This window comes from Haemorhous mexicanus, chromosome 5 (genome assembly GCF_027477595.1).
Source record: "Haemorhous mexicanus isolate bHaeMex1 chromosome 5, bHaeMex1.pri, whole genome shotgun sequence".
Taxonomy (NCBI): Eukaryota; Metazoa; Chordata; class Aves; order Passeriformes; family Fringillidae; genus Haemorhous; species Haemorhous mexicanus.
Genome location: NC_082345.1, coordinates 6,029,679 through 6,051,388, shown reverse-complemented (window position 1 = coordinate 6,051,388; position 21,710 = coordinate 6,029,679). Strand labels below are relative to the sequence as shown.

At 37.9% G+C, this 21,710-nt stretch overlaps 1 protein-coding gene across 5 annotated transcripts in view; it reads left to right on the top strand.

Moving 5' to 3' along the window:
* The window catches only part of ERC1 (ELKS/RAB6-interacting/CAST family member 1), a 280,985-nt gene that overhangs the window by 69,063 nt on the left and 190,212 nt on the right, over window positions 1-21,710 (top strand). For 3 of the 5 annotated variants that reach the window (XM_059845689.1, XM_059845690.1, XM_059845693.1), the window contains exons 4-8: window positions 3,038-3,112; window positions 5,079-5,234; window positions 6,921-7,004; window positions 9,483-9,650; window positions 16,158-16,325. In XM_059845689.1, the coding sequence (XP_059701672.1) occupies window positions 3,038-3,112; window positions 5,079-5,234; window positions 6,921-7,004; window positions 9,483-9,650; window positions 16,158-16,325 (651 nt within the window). The remainder of the gene's footprint in view (window positions 1-3,037; window positions 3,113-5,078; window positions 5,235-6,920; window positions 7,005-9,482; window positions 9,651-16,157; window positions 16,326-21,710) is intronic. The other 2 variants (XM_059845691.1, XM_059845694.1) reach the window with 1 other exon arrangement.

The window sequence follows — 21,710 nt, the reverse complement described above, 5'->3', positions numbered from 1 at the left end:
TTCAAATCACTTTATCACAGCTATTCTTTACATATTCAGTGTTCTCAGTATGTCTGATCAGCTGTTCTATGTAATTATGCTGACCAGAAAATTAGAGTATTGTTCCTCATAGGGGCACTGTGCTGCCTTGCAGGTCTGTTTGGCAGATGTAATTATGATACACACCTTTAGTTCATATCTTTTTCTGTGGTAGATTTTCTTGAAGAGGAAGATAGATATTCTTAATTAAAAATTAAGATGAAATATAAACCCCAACTCTGGAGAAGGTGCCCACCTTGTTTAGAACTTCTGACTATTTCTAGCCTTCAGTTTCTAGGTATTGAATCTGAAAGGTGTTTTTTTTTGACAGAACCACCTATTTTGCAATTTTGTTGCCTGTGAATGTCCTTTAGAGTTGCAATTTGCACCATAATTTTGTTTTTCCTTTTTGCTGTTACTTTTAATTGAAGGAGTTATTGAACCTATGAAAGCAATAAAAGGATTTATATGAGCCACCCCCTTTATAATAATGTAATGTGCACTCAAAGGTGCAATGATGTTAAATTTTACTAACCTGTTAGGAAACAATAGTAGTTACATAAGAAAGTTCTTAATGTGTTAAATTAAAGAAAAAATCCTGTATTGTTTTATCAGAATGGATAACTTGAAAGGAATGAAGGACTGGGTTGTTTTTTTTTCTGATCCTGATATTTGTGTGTGGCCCTGTGTTTTTAATTATTGTGCAACATCCTGTTTCACAGGTTCAAATCTTTATTTTCATCCTTCTATGGAGGTGTGTCCACAACAGAATCTGAACACATCAGAGATATGATAGATTAGTATTTTTCCATTCTGCCACATGGCTTCAGCCTGTATTTCCTAATTAAGAAGGGGATGTGTGCACTGCTTTCCTTCAGTCTGTGTTCCAGAGAGGCTCCTTCTGCCTGTAGCTTTTTTTTTCAGGCTCTTGAGGATCACAGGCATGTTGCCAAAATTAAGCCCTTCCTGTGCAGTCAGGAGCTGGGAGGTGTTATTTTTCAGCAGGTTATGTCATCCAAATCACAGTGGAATTACTTAAGGCAATAGAAGTAGGACATTTCCTTTGCTGAAGTCAGAGCATCACTTCACATAGAGGAGACACAGGCATTTCTCAAGAAGGAGCTTAGAAGAATTTTCTCTTTGGGAAAACCCGGAGCAATGGTGGAAGCAGACACTGTTGTGTCAGCATCCCTTTCCAGACATGCAGTTCTCCTGCTGTGTGTTCCACCTATCCCATTTCCATGGCAGTAGCTGATTTTATATTCTCAAGTCAGAAACTGTGCCTCTGCACAAGTGGGAATTACCTAACTGCTAAAATAAAAATGATGCAATGTCCAACATAGATTTATGGCATGTTAATTTTTGACCTTCTTATCCTTTGTTTTCTCAGTTGCTATAAGCTCACAAGAGTTTGTTTTAATTTCTTTGAGTAAATCCATTTTGGGAAAGTAGGTATAGGTAAGTAGAATAATAATGGTATTGCTCCACTCTGGTCTGTATGGTGCCAGTCATTATTGTGCAGAGGCTCTCAAGTTTTCTGTTGACCCCTTGAGAAAAAAATATATTTAGAGGAATTTTCAGGTTTATTTTTTCAGGAGGATTTTTTTTTTTTTTTTGTTTCAGAGAATACCAATGTACACTGCAAACACTTGTAAAAATAGCTTCTCAGAAAATACACAAATATATTATTTAAAACCAAGAAACCTTCTATTGGATTCTCCTGTTATTCCCCTTCATGGGCATCACCTTATGCCAATGGTCTGCCAGACTTATGCAAGATTCTTGTGGTCCTTGTCGTGTCACAACACATTTGTCTTGCTCACTTCAGAGCTGTGTAGGAACTCAGAATCTTACAAGCAGTGTTCTCAGTATTTTTAAAAAGCACTGGGCAGCTCTACCTTTTTGATTCAAATAATTAATCTTCTGGAGCTAGTTGCATGGATGACTGCCATACAAAATTTTAACTCTTCACAATGCCTGTTGAAAATACCAATTTGTGAATGGCTCTTGGGATTTGTCTTTCGGGTGTTTGAGGGGAGTGGATTGATAAAATGTGTGTGGGCACATAAGACAATTCATTGTTAGATGAACTGGCATCACAGTTTGTGCTCTCTGGACACCAAAGTATTTTTGTGGTGTATAAGATGAACATTCTAACAGAATTCACATCCTGCAGTTAACATGAGAGTGTGCTGTAAGGACAATACTGTTTGAAGGCAAAGAGTGTTGATAGTTTCTGTATTGTTTCTCCTCTTTTTACATGTGCTGGCTTGAAACCCCAGCTTTATATGCTATAACAAGTTGTTTCAGCTTTCTGTAATTTTATCCCTTAGCAAGCAGTTTGATGCATGATATTTCTGTGATTTTACATCAACAGAAATATCACATGGACTTTGTATCCTCCTGTCTGCATCCCCTGAGCCTCTAGAGCAATGTCCTGTACAGTCATGTATTTTCAGCTGTGCTCAAGGCCAAGAGTCTTGAGAAAGATTTTTTTTTTTTTTTCATCCTGTATAGTTAAATGTTGCCACGCTGGGGTGAAAAATGCTGGAAAAAGAGAGTTAACAACAGCTGCACCTTATAACTTGTTGAAATAGAAACCACAATGTTGCTGTTTTCAGTAAGCCTCTAGTGAAGTGCATTCTGTGTATGTGTTCCATGAGAAACTACCAAGAGTTCAGATTAGTTTAGCAGGCAGATGATGGAGCTTTGTAGTGGACCCAGAGTAATTCCAAGTTTATGCTGAGTAAGAGGGTAGTCAGAGGTGCAGTTTGTGCTGGACCTTTTTACCTGTGGCTGGGATTCTGTTGAATGAGCTTTTGGCTATCCTTTCTGTGAGACGAGAAGTGATAAAATGCGTGGACTGGCAACATCAGAAAGCAGCATTGAGTTATACTGTGTATTAGAAAGAATAATTCTGGTAATTCCTAGTGGAATTCTAGTGGTTCCTTCTAGTAATTATGTTTGTATTGGGGCCCTGCCATTAGTCTAACTCTTACTTTCATTTCTCTTGGCACAGGAAATCCATCGTCGATTTGAGAGCGCTCCCGACACGGCCAAGACAAAGGCTCTCCAGACTGTTATTGAGATGAAGGTAAATGGTTGTTGTGTATGGGCAGCAGTAGAATTTGTTGTCTGGAAAATGGGTTTTCATGTGAAAGGTGACTCTACCAAATACCATAAGTAATAAGTATATTTTTATACTGTTTTATTATTTATTATTATTATTATTTGATTCGTTACTATTGATTACTGAAGAGACAGACACAGTAGAAACTTGTCTTTGGTCTGCCTGCAGCAGCAGATACAGATTTCTTACAGTTAACCAAAAGTTCATTATATTACAAGAATGGGAATGACAGGTTAATATGAAAGATTCATGGGATTTTATAATATGGGTTCTTTTCTTTTTATGTTATCAACGTTTGAAGTACTGCTTTGCATTCTGTGTATTAGCAAAGTTAGCAAACTCAACACCCACGTAAAGAATGAGTTATATTGCTGGAAATATGTCTGTATGTCATCATAAGCCTAACTTTTCTAGATGAATTTGTGATTGAATTCTTAGGCCATTAGTGTAAGTATTTAATGGACTGATGGCAATTGGCCAAGGGCTCAGGAGCCATAATCAAGTGTGTGGTTTACACAGCTTTATGCAATCATATTTCATATTGAATTGCTCATAAAGTACATCAGACAGGGTTTGGAGAAATAGAGTTGAAAGATTGGAAACTGTCTTTGCAAGCTGTTCTTTTCCATTTTGCGTCCCTCCTTTTTATTTATTTTCCTTCCTTTTTCACCTGCAACTTTTTCCATTCTGTATCAGTGTTTTCCTTATTTATATCCCATCTTTCATTTGCTATCACTCTTTTGTTAGTCATCTTTTTGGTCCATGGTAATGAAATCTAGTTGACCATCTGGTAACATTAAGTGTCTTTGCTATCAAAAGAGAAACACGGGGACATTTCTGGGAAATGATGTGAGTACTGAAACTAAATGCTGTTGTCAATTTCAACATATCATTTCACCTTACTGCCTCTAATTTTTTGCTGCAAAAATCCACTTGATCAATTTTAACTTAAGTATCAAACATTAATCAGGAAATCCAGTTAGATCTTCATCATGATGCTTTTAAAAAATATCATCTCATGAATGAAAACCTATCTTAAAAAAATCAGCTTTTTGTTTAGCTGTGCTGTTTATCAAAGAAAAAGTTAAGTTTTCTTTATGAAAGTCTGTAATATAGTTTCAAATCAGATCTGTTTTTCAGGAAAGACTAAATATTTTGGGGAAATGAAATAAGAAGAAAATAGTCTGCTTTAAGAGATAATAGTTTCTAAATACATATCCGTGATCGTGATATTATGCGTGTAGCTCTGTGTGCTGTGTGAATCTGTTCTTGCTGTTCCTAACACAAAAGACTTCTAAAGAAACAGTAAACCAGGTACACTGGATGAATACCTCTGATCATCCTGTAAAAGTATGAGGGTAATGACAGATTGACTTTGTTTTTCTATGTGGCTATTTTTAACCCACTGAAATGTTTTATGCATTGTACATGTGAGCCAGAATCCTTTACTGCTTTATCCAATCAATAATGGATTGTTGCACGTTCTCCTTGCTTATGGTGCTTTGCTGTTCCCCATTTGTGACCCCACTTAAATTAACTAGTGGCACAAATCCAATTTCTTGCCATTCTTGCAGTCACATTTTGCTGTCCATTCAATTAGAATTAAATTTCTCCTCGAAAAGGCAACATTTCCTCATGTTCCTTTATTCATTTATTTCTTTCTTTCATCCTACATGGTGTTTCTGCCCTGAACCAGGTTTTCTTTCAGTACTATGCTCTTGCTTTCCTTGAAAGGTAAAAACTAAATAGAAAAATGAGTATCTGAGCTCTCATATGCAAAGAGTTGAACACTGATTTTTCTAAGAACTTCCTAAGTAAATTTCAAGGACAGGTAATTTATTGGACACGTATCTCCTGTTTTGCTACAACAGCATGTTAACAAAAATCACCTAACTGTGTGTCTTCACCCATTTCCTCTAATCACTTTCAGGATTCAAAAATCTCTTCCATGGAGCGCGGCCTCCGGGATTTGGAAGAGGAGATTCAGATGCTGAAGTCCAACGGAGCCCTGAGCACCGAGGAGCGGGAGGAGGAGATGAAGCAAATGGAGGTGTACCGCAGCCATTCCAAATTCATGAAAAACAAGGTGCTGAGAAAACAACTGGCAGCCCTGTGCTAAACTGAGCTGAGGGAACAGAGGAGAGAAATGTGCATGCTTTAGTTAGGAGTTATGGTCTGAGTTCCCAGTCAAATGCTGAGAAACAGAATTGATTTAGTACATGTCGTGAAGCCACTAAAATCACTTTAAATTATGTAAGAAAATTTTAAATTCCAGTTTGAAAATATTATAATGGTATTTCAGTAAGATCAGTGGCCCAAGTTTTCTTTTTATTGTCTCACCTGATCTTTCCCCTTTCCCCTTTTCATTGCTACTCCCATTATTGGTTCAGGTTTTATTTGATCCTATGTCTTTCCAAAGGTAGTTTGTTGAAAAAGGATATTTCTTTTTGCACCTGTTGTAGTTTAACTGTTTAACCTTTCCATTATGTAAAAGTTGAGAAGAGGGTGAACTGTCACAGTAATGGCTTTCCATTACACTCATCTTCCAGAAGTGGAGTCAGCACGAGAGCAGAGTCTACAACAGTGGTGGTGCTGACATTAATTTCTGTTGTTTGGAATACAGGACAAATACAGCAGTGAGAGATGTTGGTCCTCACATGTAAAGATGGACACTGGCTATTGAATTATCTACAGGCAGAAGTCAACCCATTCTGCTTTTCTCAGTTTTTTAGTGGGTCCTAACATTCTTTAGTGAAGGTTCAGGCCCTCTTGTGCAGTAAATTTAAGTATATTGTGAACATTCCTGCCTTTCTCAATTAGCTTATGTGTACTCCCTGCAAGCAGTATACAAACCCTGGAACAGAAGTTGAAGATTACTCTACTAGGTCCTGAACAATTGTACCCCCTGCATTTGTCCTACTTGAAATTATTGGTCAAAAAAAGAATGCTGAGTGAAGTGTCTTGGAGAAAGCAGTGTTACTTGCCCCAAAGTAGATACAAGTACTAAGTGTGGGTTCCTTCCTCTTGCCTCGCACCAGTTCACTGAAACACCTCGAGATAACCACATCTTTATCCCACTGGGTTGCTTCTAGGGCACCTAGTTCAAATTAGGAATGGGGGAGGAGATTAGAGCACCACTTCCATCTTTTCTTCTTTCTTTCCTTCTTTCGTTGTTAGCAGCTCTTCAATTTCCCCTTGTCCTCTCCCTCTGTGGATCTGTAGATCTGCTCAGCTACTTGATTTCTCTTCTGTCTCCTGGTCTACTCACTTATTTTCCTGCAGAAAATTTGTTCCTTTTTGGTATCTGTTTGCTCATGACTCATGGCCATCTCCAATCCTGACATCTTGCTGTCCTACCTTGTTCTGTAATTGCACAGCATTTATTTTTTCAGCATAGTATAAGTAATTTGTGGCTGTAGCTTGACAATTAACATTGTTTCTCTTAAGCTGAAGTATGTCCTTTTTCCTTTTGTAATTTCCTTATGAACTGCAGTTTCAAAACCCTTGGGATAAGTGCCACATACTTGACATATGTAAACATAACCATAACTGTATATCTTCTGTTTCATAATCAAATTCTTGTCAGGCAGCCTCTGAAATTACACAGACATTAAACTTTTGAGAGGACTTACTGAAGAATGGAAGAGAAAATGAGTGACCAGTGTTGATCCTTCTGTTCAGTTCTTTGTCACTTTCAGTCAGTTGGACTGAAACAGGCTGACTAGAAGCTGACAAATAATAAATATTTAAAAGCATAACAATGTCGTGACAGGTAGAGCAACTGAAGGAAGAGCTAAGTGCCAAAGAGGCTCAAGGGGAGGACCTGAAAAAAAGAGTGGCTGGTCTCCAGACTGAGGTCTCTGCAGTAAGATCTCTCTTTTGTGTGCAGTGGCCATCCACTGGGGCTTGCTAGCTCTTCTGGCTTTCTTCTCTTACCTCCTTCATGGCTTGATATAACAAGTAGAACTAACAGCCTGCTCAGCCTTGTAGCTACCTTTCTGTTCACATGGTTTTGGTGTCCATAAATAACATCACTCTCCAGTTTTATTGCTGTTTTTAATGGTATGAGCTGTTTGAGCAATAACCTACTCGTCTCTACTGAAGCAGATTTTCAAAAGCATTCAGCACCCATTTTGGGGACAGACTTTCAAAGAGATTTCCTTTTCCTAGTTAAAAAAAAAAAAATCTAATTTGAAAACTTGTGTTGAACCCTCTTAACATTGTTTCACAAAAAAATAATAAAATCTGGATGCTGAACGCTTTTAAAACTGATTGCTCCATTTTAGCAGCATGAATTTAGGTTATTCCTTTGCTGTGGAGTCAGTTTCACTCAAAAGAGTGAATATGGTTTCTCATCAAGAAGAGGGATGTGAGCACTTGATGCTGTTTTTACTTCTCTTGCGAATGTGGATGGTGTGTGCTGCATTCTTGCTTACGAGCTTTGGCACATTGGCAGGGTGGGCTTGCAGTTCTGAAATGGGAGACAAGAATCTTGTCAGGAGACAAGAATCTCATGGTGCTGCTTGGGAATCTTCACCTGATGAAATGTGGTAAACATCTCTTCTGAGATGTGCCCAAAAACAATCTGTCTTTTTGAGAAAGTTTTACTCTGATTCATCTACTTACTAATTGAAAAAGTTTGTGTCATCTGAGATTTTTTAAGGAGGCTTTTTTTTTAAGATACTCTAGAAAAGATAACCAGTAAATAATTCAGCTCTTTGCAGCAGTTGTTCTGTGCCTGGCAGTATTGTGCAACTGGTGGCTGACAGCAGAAATAGTGCAGCTGACATCAATACCTCTGTGCTGAATTGAAATAGGTGGCAGAGTCATCCCATGGGCACATTTTCTTTTAGTAAAATATGAAAAAAAATCAACCTAGCAGGTTTGAATTAAGTGAGCAACAAACTATTGAGTAGTTCTGTAAATTCTTATATACCTTCTCAGTGTTTCATTTAATAAAATGAGTTTGAGAGGTTTTTTGAGATGCATGTCCTCCTTCTTCCCCATTCCCTCATGTCCAGTGTTTCACACTGGAACACAGGAGTCCTGGGTTACATATTTTGATACTATTTTAATATTCTTTGTCAATATTAAAGTGCACTTACCCAAGATTTTTTTTCCTCAGTTATTTCTACAAGTATGTGCATTTATTCTAATCAAAAACATAAAAATTATAAACTATACTATTATTTTGTTCATGTGCCATATTTCTAAACATGAACAGTGACTTGGACAATTTTTTTTAATCTTGTGATGCCTTTTAATTTCTGCTTTGAAGCACTGGACAGTGTACTTTTGAGGCTAAGGGAATTTTTTTTAATGTCACAAACAGAATTGTTCAAGTTAAGAAAGACTGTTAAGTTTTTAGAAATACACTCACTTGTGCTATATAATATGTAGCAGTAAAATATTGCTATTCTGTGAGATAGGGAGCAAACCAGAAAGTTAGTTACAAACTTGGACTTAAAACTACATTTAGACTTCTCTGTCATCTTTTATTAATTTTTTTCTCAGACTTAATAAAAAATGTCCTGAGGGATGATTGCAGTTAAGATTTTAGATAATATAATTGCTTTTTTTTTTTTTTTGCTTTTTAAAAGAATTTTTAATTTACTGGGGTTTTTTCTTAATAAAAACCCAACGTACATTTGTTAAAATAAATTTGAATTTTTGTACTGATCTAATTCACTACATTAAATTTAGGAAATCGCTCTCAACAAAATGCAATTCCACAAACAGTTTTCATGTTGTTTTGGTGAATATTTGCATCTGTTGCATCTACTTTTAGAAGCTTCCACAAACCAAAGTATGTTTTATAGAATAAAATGCTGATTTTGTGAATAGTGGGAAAAGTAAAGGTGTCTTTCCATCCTCTGTAAGCACGAGGCTGGATTGATAGGTGGGGAGCTGGAGGGCAACTTACTGATTTGACATTTCAAAGCAAATGTTGTGCTGCTGAGAGCCCTGCTGGTGTCTCATCCACTCTGATATTACAGGTTAGGGGTGCTTTGTCATTACAATTCTGCTTCATCTTCATTAAAACCTTATCCCTGTTACCTGTCTGGGTTTGGTCAGTCCTTTGGAGGATGAATAACAGCAGACTGCCACTGTTAAAAAGAACCTCCCTTGAAAAATTGATGACATTGCTCCCCTCTCTTTTTCCTTGTATCCTTTGCTCATGACACAAATTTTTGTCAGTCTTTCACTCAAGATAACTGAAGGCTTCATAGTTCTGTGGGATAATTTCAGAGTATCATATTGTTGGTTGATGGTAAATTTTGTAAGGAAGGTATAAATGATTTCTCCCTTTGCCCATCCTTTCTGTGTTCTGCAGATTGGCCAGGTGAAACAGGAGCTGTCACGCAAGGACACCGAGCTGCTGGCCCTGCAGACCAAGCTGGAGACCCTCACCAATCAGTTCTCTGACAGCAAGCAGCACATCGAGGTTCTCAAAGAGTCTCTTACAGCTAAAGAGCAAAGAGCTGCCATCCTGCAGACAGAGGTGAAGTGGGCAATTCTGTACTTGCTGAGTGTGCACAGAGAAAGAGAGAAAACCCATGATGTCTTCTGTTCTTAGGTTGTACATACAGTCCCAGAGCCATCCAGTGCTGCTTGTTCTGAGCACTTTGTGTCTTTGATTATATGTTGGGTTCTCCAGGTCAGGGAATTGATCTAAAGACAAATATGTGTGCATGAGTGCTTGGCTGAATTAGAAGTTGCAATGTCTGAGCTGGGAGGATTTATTTGCAGTGACCTTGTAGCTAGAGGAGAGAAGGAAAAGGGAGATGGTTCCAATAGCAAACACTCTGCAGAGGCTTCACCATTACTGTCAGAATGTCCAGGAACTCTTGCTTTGCTTACCCCTAAAATATGGACTTTCATGGTTTATGATGCATATTCCAAGGTAAAGGAAAAATACTTTTTCTAAATGGTGTTTTGATGACAAATGCTTGCTTAATAAATCCCCCTATTACATAAGACCCAGGTGTGTGTCTGAACATCAAACAGATAATGAATGCAGCATAGATGTGTTGCTTCTGGACATTCTTGATGAACAAGCATGAAATGTTGTGTGCAGACAGCACTTCAGTGCCTGGCTTGGAAAATTGTAGTGTTAGTGGAAGTCCAAAAGATGGCAGTGATGCATCAAAAACTTTGTGTTGTTGCAGCTAAGAGTCAAAGCCAAAGGAGCTGAGAAAAAGGCATGCAGGAAATTTGTGGGTGATATTGGTAGAAGGTTCCGTATTACAAGAGCATAAGAGAATTGGCCTGAGCTTTTTACCCTAATTTAGCTTTTCTTTAGCCAAAACTGGTGAATCTGTGGGTGCTCATGGCCTTGTTGACGTGCAATAATGAGTTGCATAGTAAATATTTTTGGATGTTCCAGGATGGCTTTTCTGATTATTCTCAGATTTATGTAGAGGTTGAGATTGCATCAGTGGGTATAACTGGGAAAGTGTAAAAATTCACATTCATAAACCTCCTGTTAAATTTGTTCATTCCTTTTTGCTAGTTCATGAATGTACCCTAGATTAGTACATGTCTATTTAAAAGAAATATTTAAATTTCAAAATATCATTAAAACAGGTGTTAGGTAAATAAACATTTTCAAAGGTAAAATGCAGGCTTTGATCCATTGCAGTGATTGAAAAAAATATAGATATGTTAAATGTGCAGTACTGTGACAAACTTACAGAGCTAGAAACACATTTCTCACTTCCAAGTAATAATTAGTAGTACTTTTCTACTCATGAGAGGTGAAGTTCTTGAACAAATTTAATTTATTAACAAGCTAAAAGACTTCAGTACAGGGTCATATTTTCATATTTATTCAATTAAAATGTCCAGAATTGAAACAGAGTATTTAAAACCAAGAAGACTTGGTTATATACCATTGATACTCTTCACAGTTATTCAGAACATCTTGATTTTATTTTACCTAAAGACCAAAGTACTTTAATACAGAAAATTATTCTACTCTCTAACTCGTAATATTACTAAATAATCATTGAGTATATTTGTTCTTCATTGGCTGCTTCCAAATGAAATTCTCATGTAGCACCACAAAACCAAACTGAGTTCCTCCTTCCAATAAGATATTTATACTTTTTGAAAGGTAATATCATCTTTTTCACCACAATTAGCTTCTCTCAAGACACCTAGAGAGAGTTGTGAGGAGGAAGAGAGCTGCAATTTCTGGCATACATTGCCAGACATCTTCATAGGGGATTAGTTTTTTAAAGTCAGATTTAAATAAACATGTGAAAAGAAAAGAATATACCTCTGTAAGCCTCTACCTGTTATTTAGTCTTCTGTTAAAGAACCTGCTCACAGGTGGGGAAAAGTGCTGATACAACATCTCAAAAATGGATTTGCCACCTGCCACACTAGAACTACAAGCAGCAGTGAGCTGTTTGTAGGGTGTTTATCTTGAGGGCTGTTGGGTGGAGAGGATATTGTGGTTAACTTTTCAGTTGGTGTAGAAACCTTTAAAAATAGCTCTAAAATTGCAGAGTCACTTTGTAAACAAAACAAAAAATAAGTCAGTATTTATATTGGATTTAAGGCTTTATCCATTCAAAGTTTTCACCCAGTGAGACCTTCAGCTTAGATCAGTGCCAGAAGTTCTGTGGCTTCAGTGGGAAGTTGCATTTACCAGTGAGAATGTTCTCCTTTATTTTTGTATACTGCCCAAGCTGGCATGGTTCTGTAATTGATCTGTTCCTATGGTAAATTCAGATTAATACCCAGTATAAAAATGAATCTAATCATGTGAAGGTTTTTTTTTGCTTTGAATGTCTCATTAGAACATAAAATTTTCTGTGGATTTTTCTCTATTGGGGCTTATACTGACATTTTGAAACTGCAGTAGATTCTGCCAAATCAGAGCCAGAGGAGTGGATAATATTTAGTGAGGAAAGGATTATATTTAGTGAGGAATGTCCAAATGGGAGCTGGGTGTTTCTCACAGCAGCAGCAGCAGCTACCTGAACATCCAGTGCTGGCACCTGCAAGCACTCAGGTGAGCTCACAGAACTGACTTCACAGTGTTCAGGTGTTTAATGTCCTGTCCTAGAGCTTGGGGAAGAGCAGTTGAACTAACTTCTGACCCAAGCAGGCCTTGGGAGCAGCACATCTGTCCTGCACTGAGTTTGTAACCCTGGCAGGAGCTAAACACCCTCTGCACAAAGCCAGGTGTTTGCATCTCTGCTCCGTGGCATCATTGTGTAATCTAAGTTCTCTGGAAAACTGGGAGCTAAATGTTGATGAAGAATTCACCCTCATCTACAGACCATCCTGGATATGCTGCAGTTGGCATAAGGAGGTGAAGAGTCAACTCTAATCTAGTTAAAAAGAAAAATCAGTGTCAAAAATAGAGAATTAAATGAAGTCTTGTGGTAGCACTGCATTCAAATCAGTCAATAAACATAGCATTAAAGTCTTAATTGCAGACTATTCTATCAGTAAAAAGGCTTAACTCTTTGGATTTATACATGTTTGCCAGTTAGTAATGGAATATCACAAAACTGATCCTTTAAAAAATGTACTCATACTAGGAGACTTCACCTAACAATAGCTACAGTAGGTAAAAAGCAACTCTCACCTCACATACCAATTTTGATTTCATGTCTCTGTGCATTTCTCGATGATCTTTAAATTCTGAATGCTGACGTAGAATTACTTCAACATCTGCTTTAAAAAGTGGCTGGCTCCTCTTAGAAACCTTTGCAGGCTCTTGAATACACATTTCAGGATTGGTATTCCACCTGTTCCTTCTGCTGCCTCTACTGTAGTCACACTTACAGAGAGTTAAACTGTAGAATTTTGCTGTTGGAGAGCAATTGGGGCTTGGATATAGCAAAGAGGGGGTTGTACCTTCTGATACCACTGAGTGAAATATGGTTTGGTTCTCTGGTCTAAATTATGGTTCAGCCGTGGTTTGAAGACATATCAGGTAGATGTGAAGAATCACTCAGGAAAAGTGAGTGTGCTGTTTTTTCTAGGCATCACTGACATCTTCTTAAACCCAAATGGGAATCACCAGGGTTGGAATAACCTGCTTGCCACTGTACAGTGGAGATGGTGATAAAATTCAGAAAAAAACCCCTTGTTTTTAATCTCAGTCCTAGTAATGCAACCTTCTGTAACTCAGGAGCACAGTGAGAAACACAGTGAGGTCTGAAACTCACTGGATTTCTGAAAATGCAAATGATTTCCCTGTAGTTTGAAAATATTCTGAAAGCTAAGACTGTCATTACAGAATTCAAGATTCTAAAAAAGGCTTAAGATGAGATTTATATTAAATATAATTTCATTTATTGTGCTTATTCTGGTAGTATTTGGAGCTACTAATGGATGAATTTTCCTTAGAAATTTGGACTTCTACATGTTTAATATATGGCTAGACACATTAAGAATGGAGACATAAAATGTTATTTACAGCTGCTGGAAAACTCTGTGAAGACAAATCAGTGGTTCCCAACACAGTTTTTCATACATCACCCTTAGAATGAAGAAATTAAAGTCTTGTGTGGGGTATCCACCTGAAGAGAGATCCCCTGTACCTGGGAGGGTTAAAGGTGTGCTTGTTTGGCTAGAGCTTGGTGAGCAGTTGGGTGCTGCAGGCAGGGCAAGTGAGCGAGCCCCTTGTGACAGGAAGGACTGCCTGAGCTGCTGTAGGGTTTTACCTGCCATGCATAATTAAAAATGTGGCAGTCCATTACTGGGAAAGCAGTTGGGCTAACACAGGGTTAAGACAAAACCATCCAAGACTCAGAATTCAGGAGAAGGGGTGTCAGCACCTCAGTAGTGTTTGCCTGATTGTTTCCGTGTTCTGAGAAAATCCTGAGCTGACTCTGTTGGAGTTGGCATCATCTGTCTCCCACAGACCTCAATTCTTGTCACTGTGGGAGGATGCCATGCATAAACTGAGCTGACATGGATAAACAAGTGCAGTGTTCTGCCAGGAATAGTGCTAAGGTGATGATTGTGTGTCCTGCCAGCCTTTGAAAATACTTTTGAAAGTGTTTTCCATGGTTTCCTAGGCAAAGACCTCACACAAATAAAACCAGGAATGCAATTTACCCCAAACCATAAGCTAATATAGAGTTCAAAGGGAATAATCAATCAGAAAATGGAAAGCATTCTGTGGATAAATTTCTATTTGCAGATGTTCTCCTTTCACTTACTGCTGTGCTGTAGACATCTGGACTGTCTCAAATATTTTACAACACAACTGTTGAGAGTATGTCTATTTTCTTGTGAGGGAGATTTTCTGTTTTCCTTGAAGAATTAATGAAAGTGACTCTTAGCTTTAATATCAGAGATTCCCAGGGAAGAACATACCTGATGAATTTATAGAACTGGATGTTTTAAAAAAGACAAAGCATGATCCACCTGCTAAACCTTCCATTGCAAATACTACCCATCCTATAAATCATAGTTGGGTAAGACCTGGTACTCTAATATCCCTGCAGATCACACTATGTACCCCATTTGCTGGGTGAGAAGTCAGGAATGTGATTTTAATAAAGTATGTGTAAGTGAGAAGGCTCCAGACACAGAGGTGGCAGTGGGATTGCAGTGCTGATGGGGAGAGCAGGGCAGCTCTTTTCCCTGGAAGGAGGGAAAGTGCTTGCTGCTCTGTGTGAGAGGAGGCAGACAAAGCACCAAAGGGTTTTGTGGGTGGAACACTGGAAATGCAGCCTCAAAGACAACTTTTCCATTAGCAACTCAAAATAAAATAGAATCAGAATAATATGGTAAAATTAATGTTGCACAAAATACCATAAACAGAGTAAATTCCTAAATTCTTACCCCAGCTGTGGTAGTCCAGTGGTTGTCACCCTTTCACTTCATGTCTCTGCTAGTCTGTGCCGTGCAGAAGGACCAAGAAATTCATTGATCAGCCTGTTTACTCTGTGTTATTGATGTCCTGTAATGGATTCAGCTAACAGGAACCAAATCTGATACTGTCAAATAAGATTAGCAGCCAAGCTGGCAGATTGGAGCTCTGTGTGAATGCTGAGTGGATAGGGGTCAGTGCCTTTCTTTTGGTATTGTGAGCAGGTTGGTGGTGTTGGATTTCGTATTCCACAATGGCCTTTGAGATTAGCCTGTGCTCTGTGCTGATCTTACTCTTCTCAGTGAATTTATATTCAGGTAGCTCTGATTCCTTCTCCCATTTCCTTTGTCCTGTGAGCTCTGTTTCACATATGGAAGAGAAACACAGAAGGAAAAGCAAAAGATGCTCAACATGCAGTTTTGAAGTTTGAGGTCACCACAGAGTTCCCAGAGTGTGTTTCTAAATTCACTCAGGCCCTGGGAGCTCTAAGTGTGTTTGTGTGTCCAAATTGCACCCACAATATCCTGTACTGTGTCATTTGTTCAATTTTACCTTTAATATAAAACTGCATGCTGTGAAAAACACGTTATATTTAAACAATTACTTTGCTTTTTAAGCCAAAATATTCTTAGCCATCCTGAGGTAACCTCTTTCCAGTTGTGATCTGCAATGGCTGCAAAGAGCTCTGCTTTCATTCCCTTCAGGCTCAGCTACTGCTGTGATCAAAACCTAGAATATAAAGTGACTGGTACAAGGAGTCTGTGTTTATTCTCTGATTATTAGAAATGTTTCAAATAAAGGGATCAGTTTCCCTGCATGTGAGAGAACTCCACAATACATTCTGTTGCCTTCTACTTTGAGGAAAAAAAATTTAGTATTGTGTGATACAAGCCTGAGTTATGTGAGAAGTGATTTGAGGTTTTCCAAGAAAAAGCATTATTCACATATTGTTGGGAATAACATAGTTGATTATTTTTAATATTTAGTCTCCTGTCACTTGTGATAACTGCTTTATCCCAGTTTTATGTGTTGAATTATTAAAGAAAGGGGTGTTTGATTTCTGAATCTATTTGTAATATTTCCCCTGTGGAAGTGTAGTTTAACTTCCCTGAAGTTTCTCTCCTTCAGTGCTAAACAAAGCTCGTTCTGCGTTTCTGAACCCAGGTGGACGCGCTGCGGTTACGTCTGGAAGAGAAGGAGACCATGCTGAATAAGAAGACAAAGCAGATCCAGGAGATGGCAGAGGAGAAGGGGACTCAGGCAGGAGAGATCCATGACCTGAAGGACATGCTGGAGGTGAAGGAACGCAAAGTCAATGTTCTTCAGAAGAAGGTGAGGTTGGAGAGCTCCGAGTCAGATAAATAACTCTGATGCATCTCAATTTCCAAGGCTGTCAAGAAGTCTGAACTAGAATGTACATTCTGGAGAATAATGTTCTAGTCCATTGATATAATGGGAATATGTTGAAGGAGGAATTTGTTGGAATTTTTGACAAAAAAATTGGAATTCAAAACAGAGGTTGTTGCCTTGCTGTGATTGCACCTGCTGCTTGTGCTTCCATGTTAATATTACCAGTGGCTGAGGCATTTTTATAAGGGCACATGATCTGAAAAATCAATTCTTTCCCACCCAGCACCTTACCAAAACCACACTGATTTGAAGCACAGGCTGATCATGACTTCAGTCTGTGCCTGAGTGAATGAGAGGTTGAATCAGTAGAAGCAATTAGGGTGATTTCTCTGTAACTCACCTGGAAAGTTTGTGAAGAATTTTGTGTAACTTTTGTTAGAAATGCTGTATTATCACACTTAATATTTCTTGGGAAGTGCTAGAATAGGATAATCAGACTATCCTTTTTATCTTTTTGGATAAGAAAATGTAGACCTTATCAGTGAACTGGGTGAGGTCTGGGTAAAAAAAAACATGTAGACTGTGTCAGGCAAATTAGAGAGGCATCCCAAAGGGCATTGAGCCCTAGGGCAGGGGATGTCATTATGGATGACTGGTGGCAAATTGCACACACAATATATCCCAGTTTTCCTCTACACAAGGTAAAAAGAGAGAAATGAATGTGCTGCAATAAATTTTCATTTCAAGAACTTTTTTTTTCTCTTTATCTTTAGAGAAGCTGTTCTTGGAGCTCTGTCTGAGGATATGGGGGGTTTTGTTCAGTTTTTTTTTTCCCTAGACCTTTAAACAATTCTGTGGAATTCTTGTGATATTAATAGTTCAGAATATTGATTAATTTTTGATGCCTGGCCAATGCCTTTTCTTCTTGTCTATAACCATAAATCATGAGGGTTTAGGTCATGTTCAGTTCTGTTACAGCAAATGTCATGCAGGGATGGAAGTTCAGGCATGGACTTCAGCCATAAATAAGTAATTAATAATTCTGGAGCAGAGCCCTAATTCCCAGTCTTCACAGTCTCATTTTTTTGACTGTTCATCTTTTTAGAAACACAGATTTCTGATTTTGGTGCTGTGTTTCTTTTTGTTTTACAAAACTGGTTGTGCACCCTCCAGACACAGACTGAGATCCCAGCTGAATTGTTCAACCAAGGGGTGGGGAGTCTGACATTTGTGTAAATGTTAAATGTCACTGAGGTTGTTTGATTTTCATTCACTCTTACACTGCTTTTTCACACAGTTTCTTGCTCTACTTGACACTGGAGAATGATCTTTCATTAGATCATTTATAGGCAGCTCTAAAGGTTCTTTTCTTTAATACTTGTTTTTTTGAGACCACTGTAATCCATATTGACACAGTTCCATTTTGTGTCTTCATGCATCTGACCTGTTTTTTCAGGACTGTTCCCTGCTGCTTTCAAGTGAAAGTACCTGTTCTTTTCAGGTTGGAAAGAAAGGACCCAGGCTTTTAAGAGTGAAAGCTTTGAGGTCCTGTTCTCTTGGATAGCTCCACTGAGGATAACACTGCCATAATATATTGCCATTTGTGGTGTTCTGTAAACCTGTTTATGAACTTCTTAAACAAGAACAAAACAAAACCCACTGAAACCAAGCACCATAAAATGCTTTGGGCTGAAATGGACTTTCTTTAAAGGTCATCCAGGTCCAGTTCCCCCTGCCATGGGCAGGGATGCCTTCCATAGACCAGGGTGCTCCAAGCCCTGTCCAGCCAGGCATTGAATGCTTCCAGAGATGGAGCAGCCTCAGCTTCTCTGTATAAAATACTTAAACCTATCTCTAGAAAAATGTCTATTTCCTGCTGCTAACTAGAATCACGTGCAGAGATTTGAATTTGCTTTAGCCTTGAAGTTGCTGGAGGCATTTTCTTTAACATCAGCAGTTAAATTGTGAGAGTTGTAAATTCAAAGTGTAACTCGCTAACCTAGAATATTCTTGTGGAGAATCCAGGTGACAATTCTTTTATCTGAGGTTTGTGGTGCAATATGGAATTCCTTTTTGGTTTTTGTATAGCCCAGGGTAAAAAACTGGAAGTTCAGGCCTTTGAAGTTCAAGGATTGATGCCTTTAACTCAGATTTTTAATTACTTGTCCAAACCTGGAATTGAAGACTAGGTGTGGGATTTTTTATAGACAGGGATTTGCATTTTCTTGTTCTCTTTAACATTTTTTCCACAGAAAGCAGAACTTGAGAAAATACCTAAGGAAGGACTTGCCTGATTTTTTTTTTTAATATGTATTATTGTGGAAGTTATGAGAACTTGCATAAAATCTGTTTCAGGTGCTAGGGAAAAATTATGAAGCCTCATTTTAATCTGGTTTATATGGCTGTCCTTTTTTGACTGCACAGATAGCTATTTCTGCCCTGTGCCTGGAAACTCAGAAGCCTGTAGCTCCTCTCATATAAATATTTTTTTCCTAATCCTTGTAAACTGTAATTTGTTTTTTCTGGTTTTGCATTTCTAGAGTGCATTTTATGAAAGTGCACATCTTGTTTTCTGCTTTATCCAAGTGCTATCTTTCAGATCTTCCAGGACAGTTCAGAATTTTATTACCATTAAAAAAAAAAAAAAAGGCAATATTTAAACTTTTACCTCCATGCAAAACAGTCTTTTTATTCCTCCCTCTGGTTACAAACTGGTGTGTTCAACAAATCAGGTTTTAGCCTTATATTCTAGTTGAAGATCTGAAGGTCTGGTTTAAAGCATCTTCATAGGTCATAGATATTATAGATAGCAATTTGAGTTTTGTCTTGCTGGCTTAGTTATCTGATAGGAAATGCTTGTTTTAAGTTTATTCACATGGTTTAAATGGTACTCAGGTGTTTTAACTAAATAGAGTGGAAGATCATGAAAGGCACGTGGTACAAAAAGTGCTTTTCTTGTACAGTGTTAATTAGTATTTTTGTATGGAAATCATATATATTTTGAAGCAGCAGTTATGAGAAGGAACAGGGTCAAGATGTGCCATGTTGAAGGAATTTAACCAAATCAAGAATTGGATTAGTTGATACTATTCAATCAGTTTCCACCAAGTATTCTTCCTTCAGCCTGTACTCAGATATTTTTGAAGTTAGATATTTTTGAAGTTGTATTCCAGTCAACTAAATTTTGCACACTAATATTTTTTAATGCTAGGTATAAAGAAAATTTGCAGCAAAAGCTAAAGTGATAAAGATCTGAAAATAACAGAATTTATTAAAAATTAATTACTTGCATAACTTGGCCATTTAAGAAGAGTTGCTTACTTCTTTTGAAATGTAGACTGCCTGTACTAGAATGTAGCCACATTTGAATGGATATTTGGACCTCATAATTTTTTTATTTTCTGTGACTGTTTTAAATGTCAGTCACCTTTTCTGGTGACACTGACAAGGACTTGTTTGGCGTGGTGCCCAAAACTCTGCTATCCTAAGTTGTTGCTGTTGAAACAAAAAATTATTTTAAATGCACCTTTTTTTTGGGTCTCTGTTTGGATTCATTGACACAGACCACCTCTTGCTTTGCTGTATGAACCATTATTTTTGTTGCATTGGCTAAAGCTGGTGAGCTATAAAGTATACTTTTTATTCATCCAAAAATCAAGGTGAAGAAAGTAATGGAAGTTTACTGGCTGATTAGAGATCAGTTAAAAGACACAGAAGAAGATTATGAACAGCAAAGATCTGAAAAATTAACATGACAATTGGCATCATCACTGATACCCAGTAGGCACCAAAATGCATTTTCTGGGTTGCTGAGGAAACCACATGCTTCACATTTTAAATCCTGGAGTCTTTCCAGTTCTAAGCTCATACAGTGATGCTGCTTGATAGTACCTTTATTTTAGACAAAAGAAGTAGGGCATACGCTAGAAATTTGGAAACTTTGGCTTTATGTCTGAAAATTTAATGCAAAAACTTAGTTTTATAGAGCTTTGGGATTATTTTTTCTCATTTCATTTAAAATGGATCTTGCGTAAAATCTCATTTTAAGTTGTTAGAACTCGAGGCCAGGGGAGAGCATCTTTGAAAATAAAATAGGGACCATGCTGAGCAAATTTGAAATCTGAACCTGAAAAACATTAGATGGTGCTTCATTACTCTTTTTGCTATATCTGTCTATCTGTGCTGGTAAACAAGGATGAAAAGAAATGAGAAAAAAAATCAATATTTTGCAATCAAAGCACTTTAGGGAAATGGCATTTGGGACAAAAGATAAGTAATAATACACTGAAAGAAAAAAAAAATCAACAGGGAATCAATCACCTCTTGCTTTGGGGGTAGGCTATGTTTTGTCTTGGGCAGGGGGGTTAACACTCCCTGCTTTGTGCAATGCAGCTGCAGGCAAATAAAATGCAAGTTTTAGTGTCTGAACATAGCAGTGTTTTTGGCAGCTTCCCATGCTCTGTGTGATAATTGACCTGCTAAAAAGGAAGAACACAGATTTTTTTTTTTTTCTTTGGTGGCTGTGCTGACTTGTTTATCTAGAATTTGGGAAGGTTTCAAATGCTCCTGCACTTTTGAATAAGAAGCATTGCCTTTCTCCACAGAAGATTAATGTCCTCTGCTTCCCAGAAAACTTAGAAATCAGAATAAATATCTTATGCTTAATGATTAGAAATACTGTGTGGCAGGAGAGAAGGACAGCAAACAAAATGTGTAAGTCAGTTGTTTAAAATCAGTGGTGCTCATAGTTGGTTTAGTATTCCTAACTTTGAAGTGCAGTGTTTGTACTTTAAAGTTTATTTTCTTTCTATTCCCTCATCTCTGAAGTAGGTTTACCTTCTCAGATAGCTCCTCTCCCACAACCCTGAGGAGATGAGAGAGCTCAGAGAAGGAACTGCATTTTCAAAGATCTAATTCAGTTTATGGTAGTTTCATCCAAGGTGTGACCTTGAACTTGCCAACAGAGCTAATGAATATATGGTTTTCTAAGAATTCATAAAATTCAGGCTGGACTTTGAGGCTTGCCTTTGAGCTCTCTCAACCATGGCATTTAGTGCTTAAAAGTGCCACAGTGTCCACACTGTAGGCAGTGGCTTGGTCATACTTGCAGTGTGTCTGTCTCTGTTTGTGTGAGCTATACAGAGAATAACTCAGCAGAAAGGTCAAAGACTGGCCCAGCAAAGATGGGCTGCACATTCATTTACACAGTGGGTCTGCATGTGCCCTCTTGTTTTAGAGTGGATGGTTTTTGCCTCTGTAACACTCCTGTGGCCAAGCTTACTTGTTGCTTCTGAGTTAGAAATGATACAGATTCACTTGAAGGCTGGTTTGTAGGAGAAGTGTGTTTAATACAAAAAATTCTCTCTT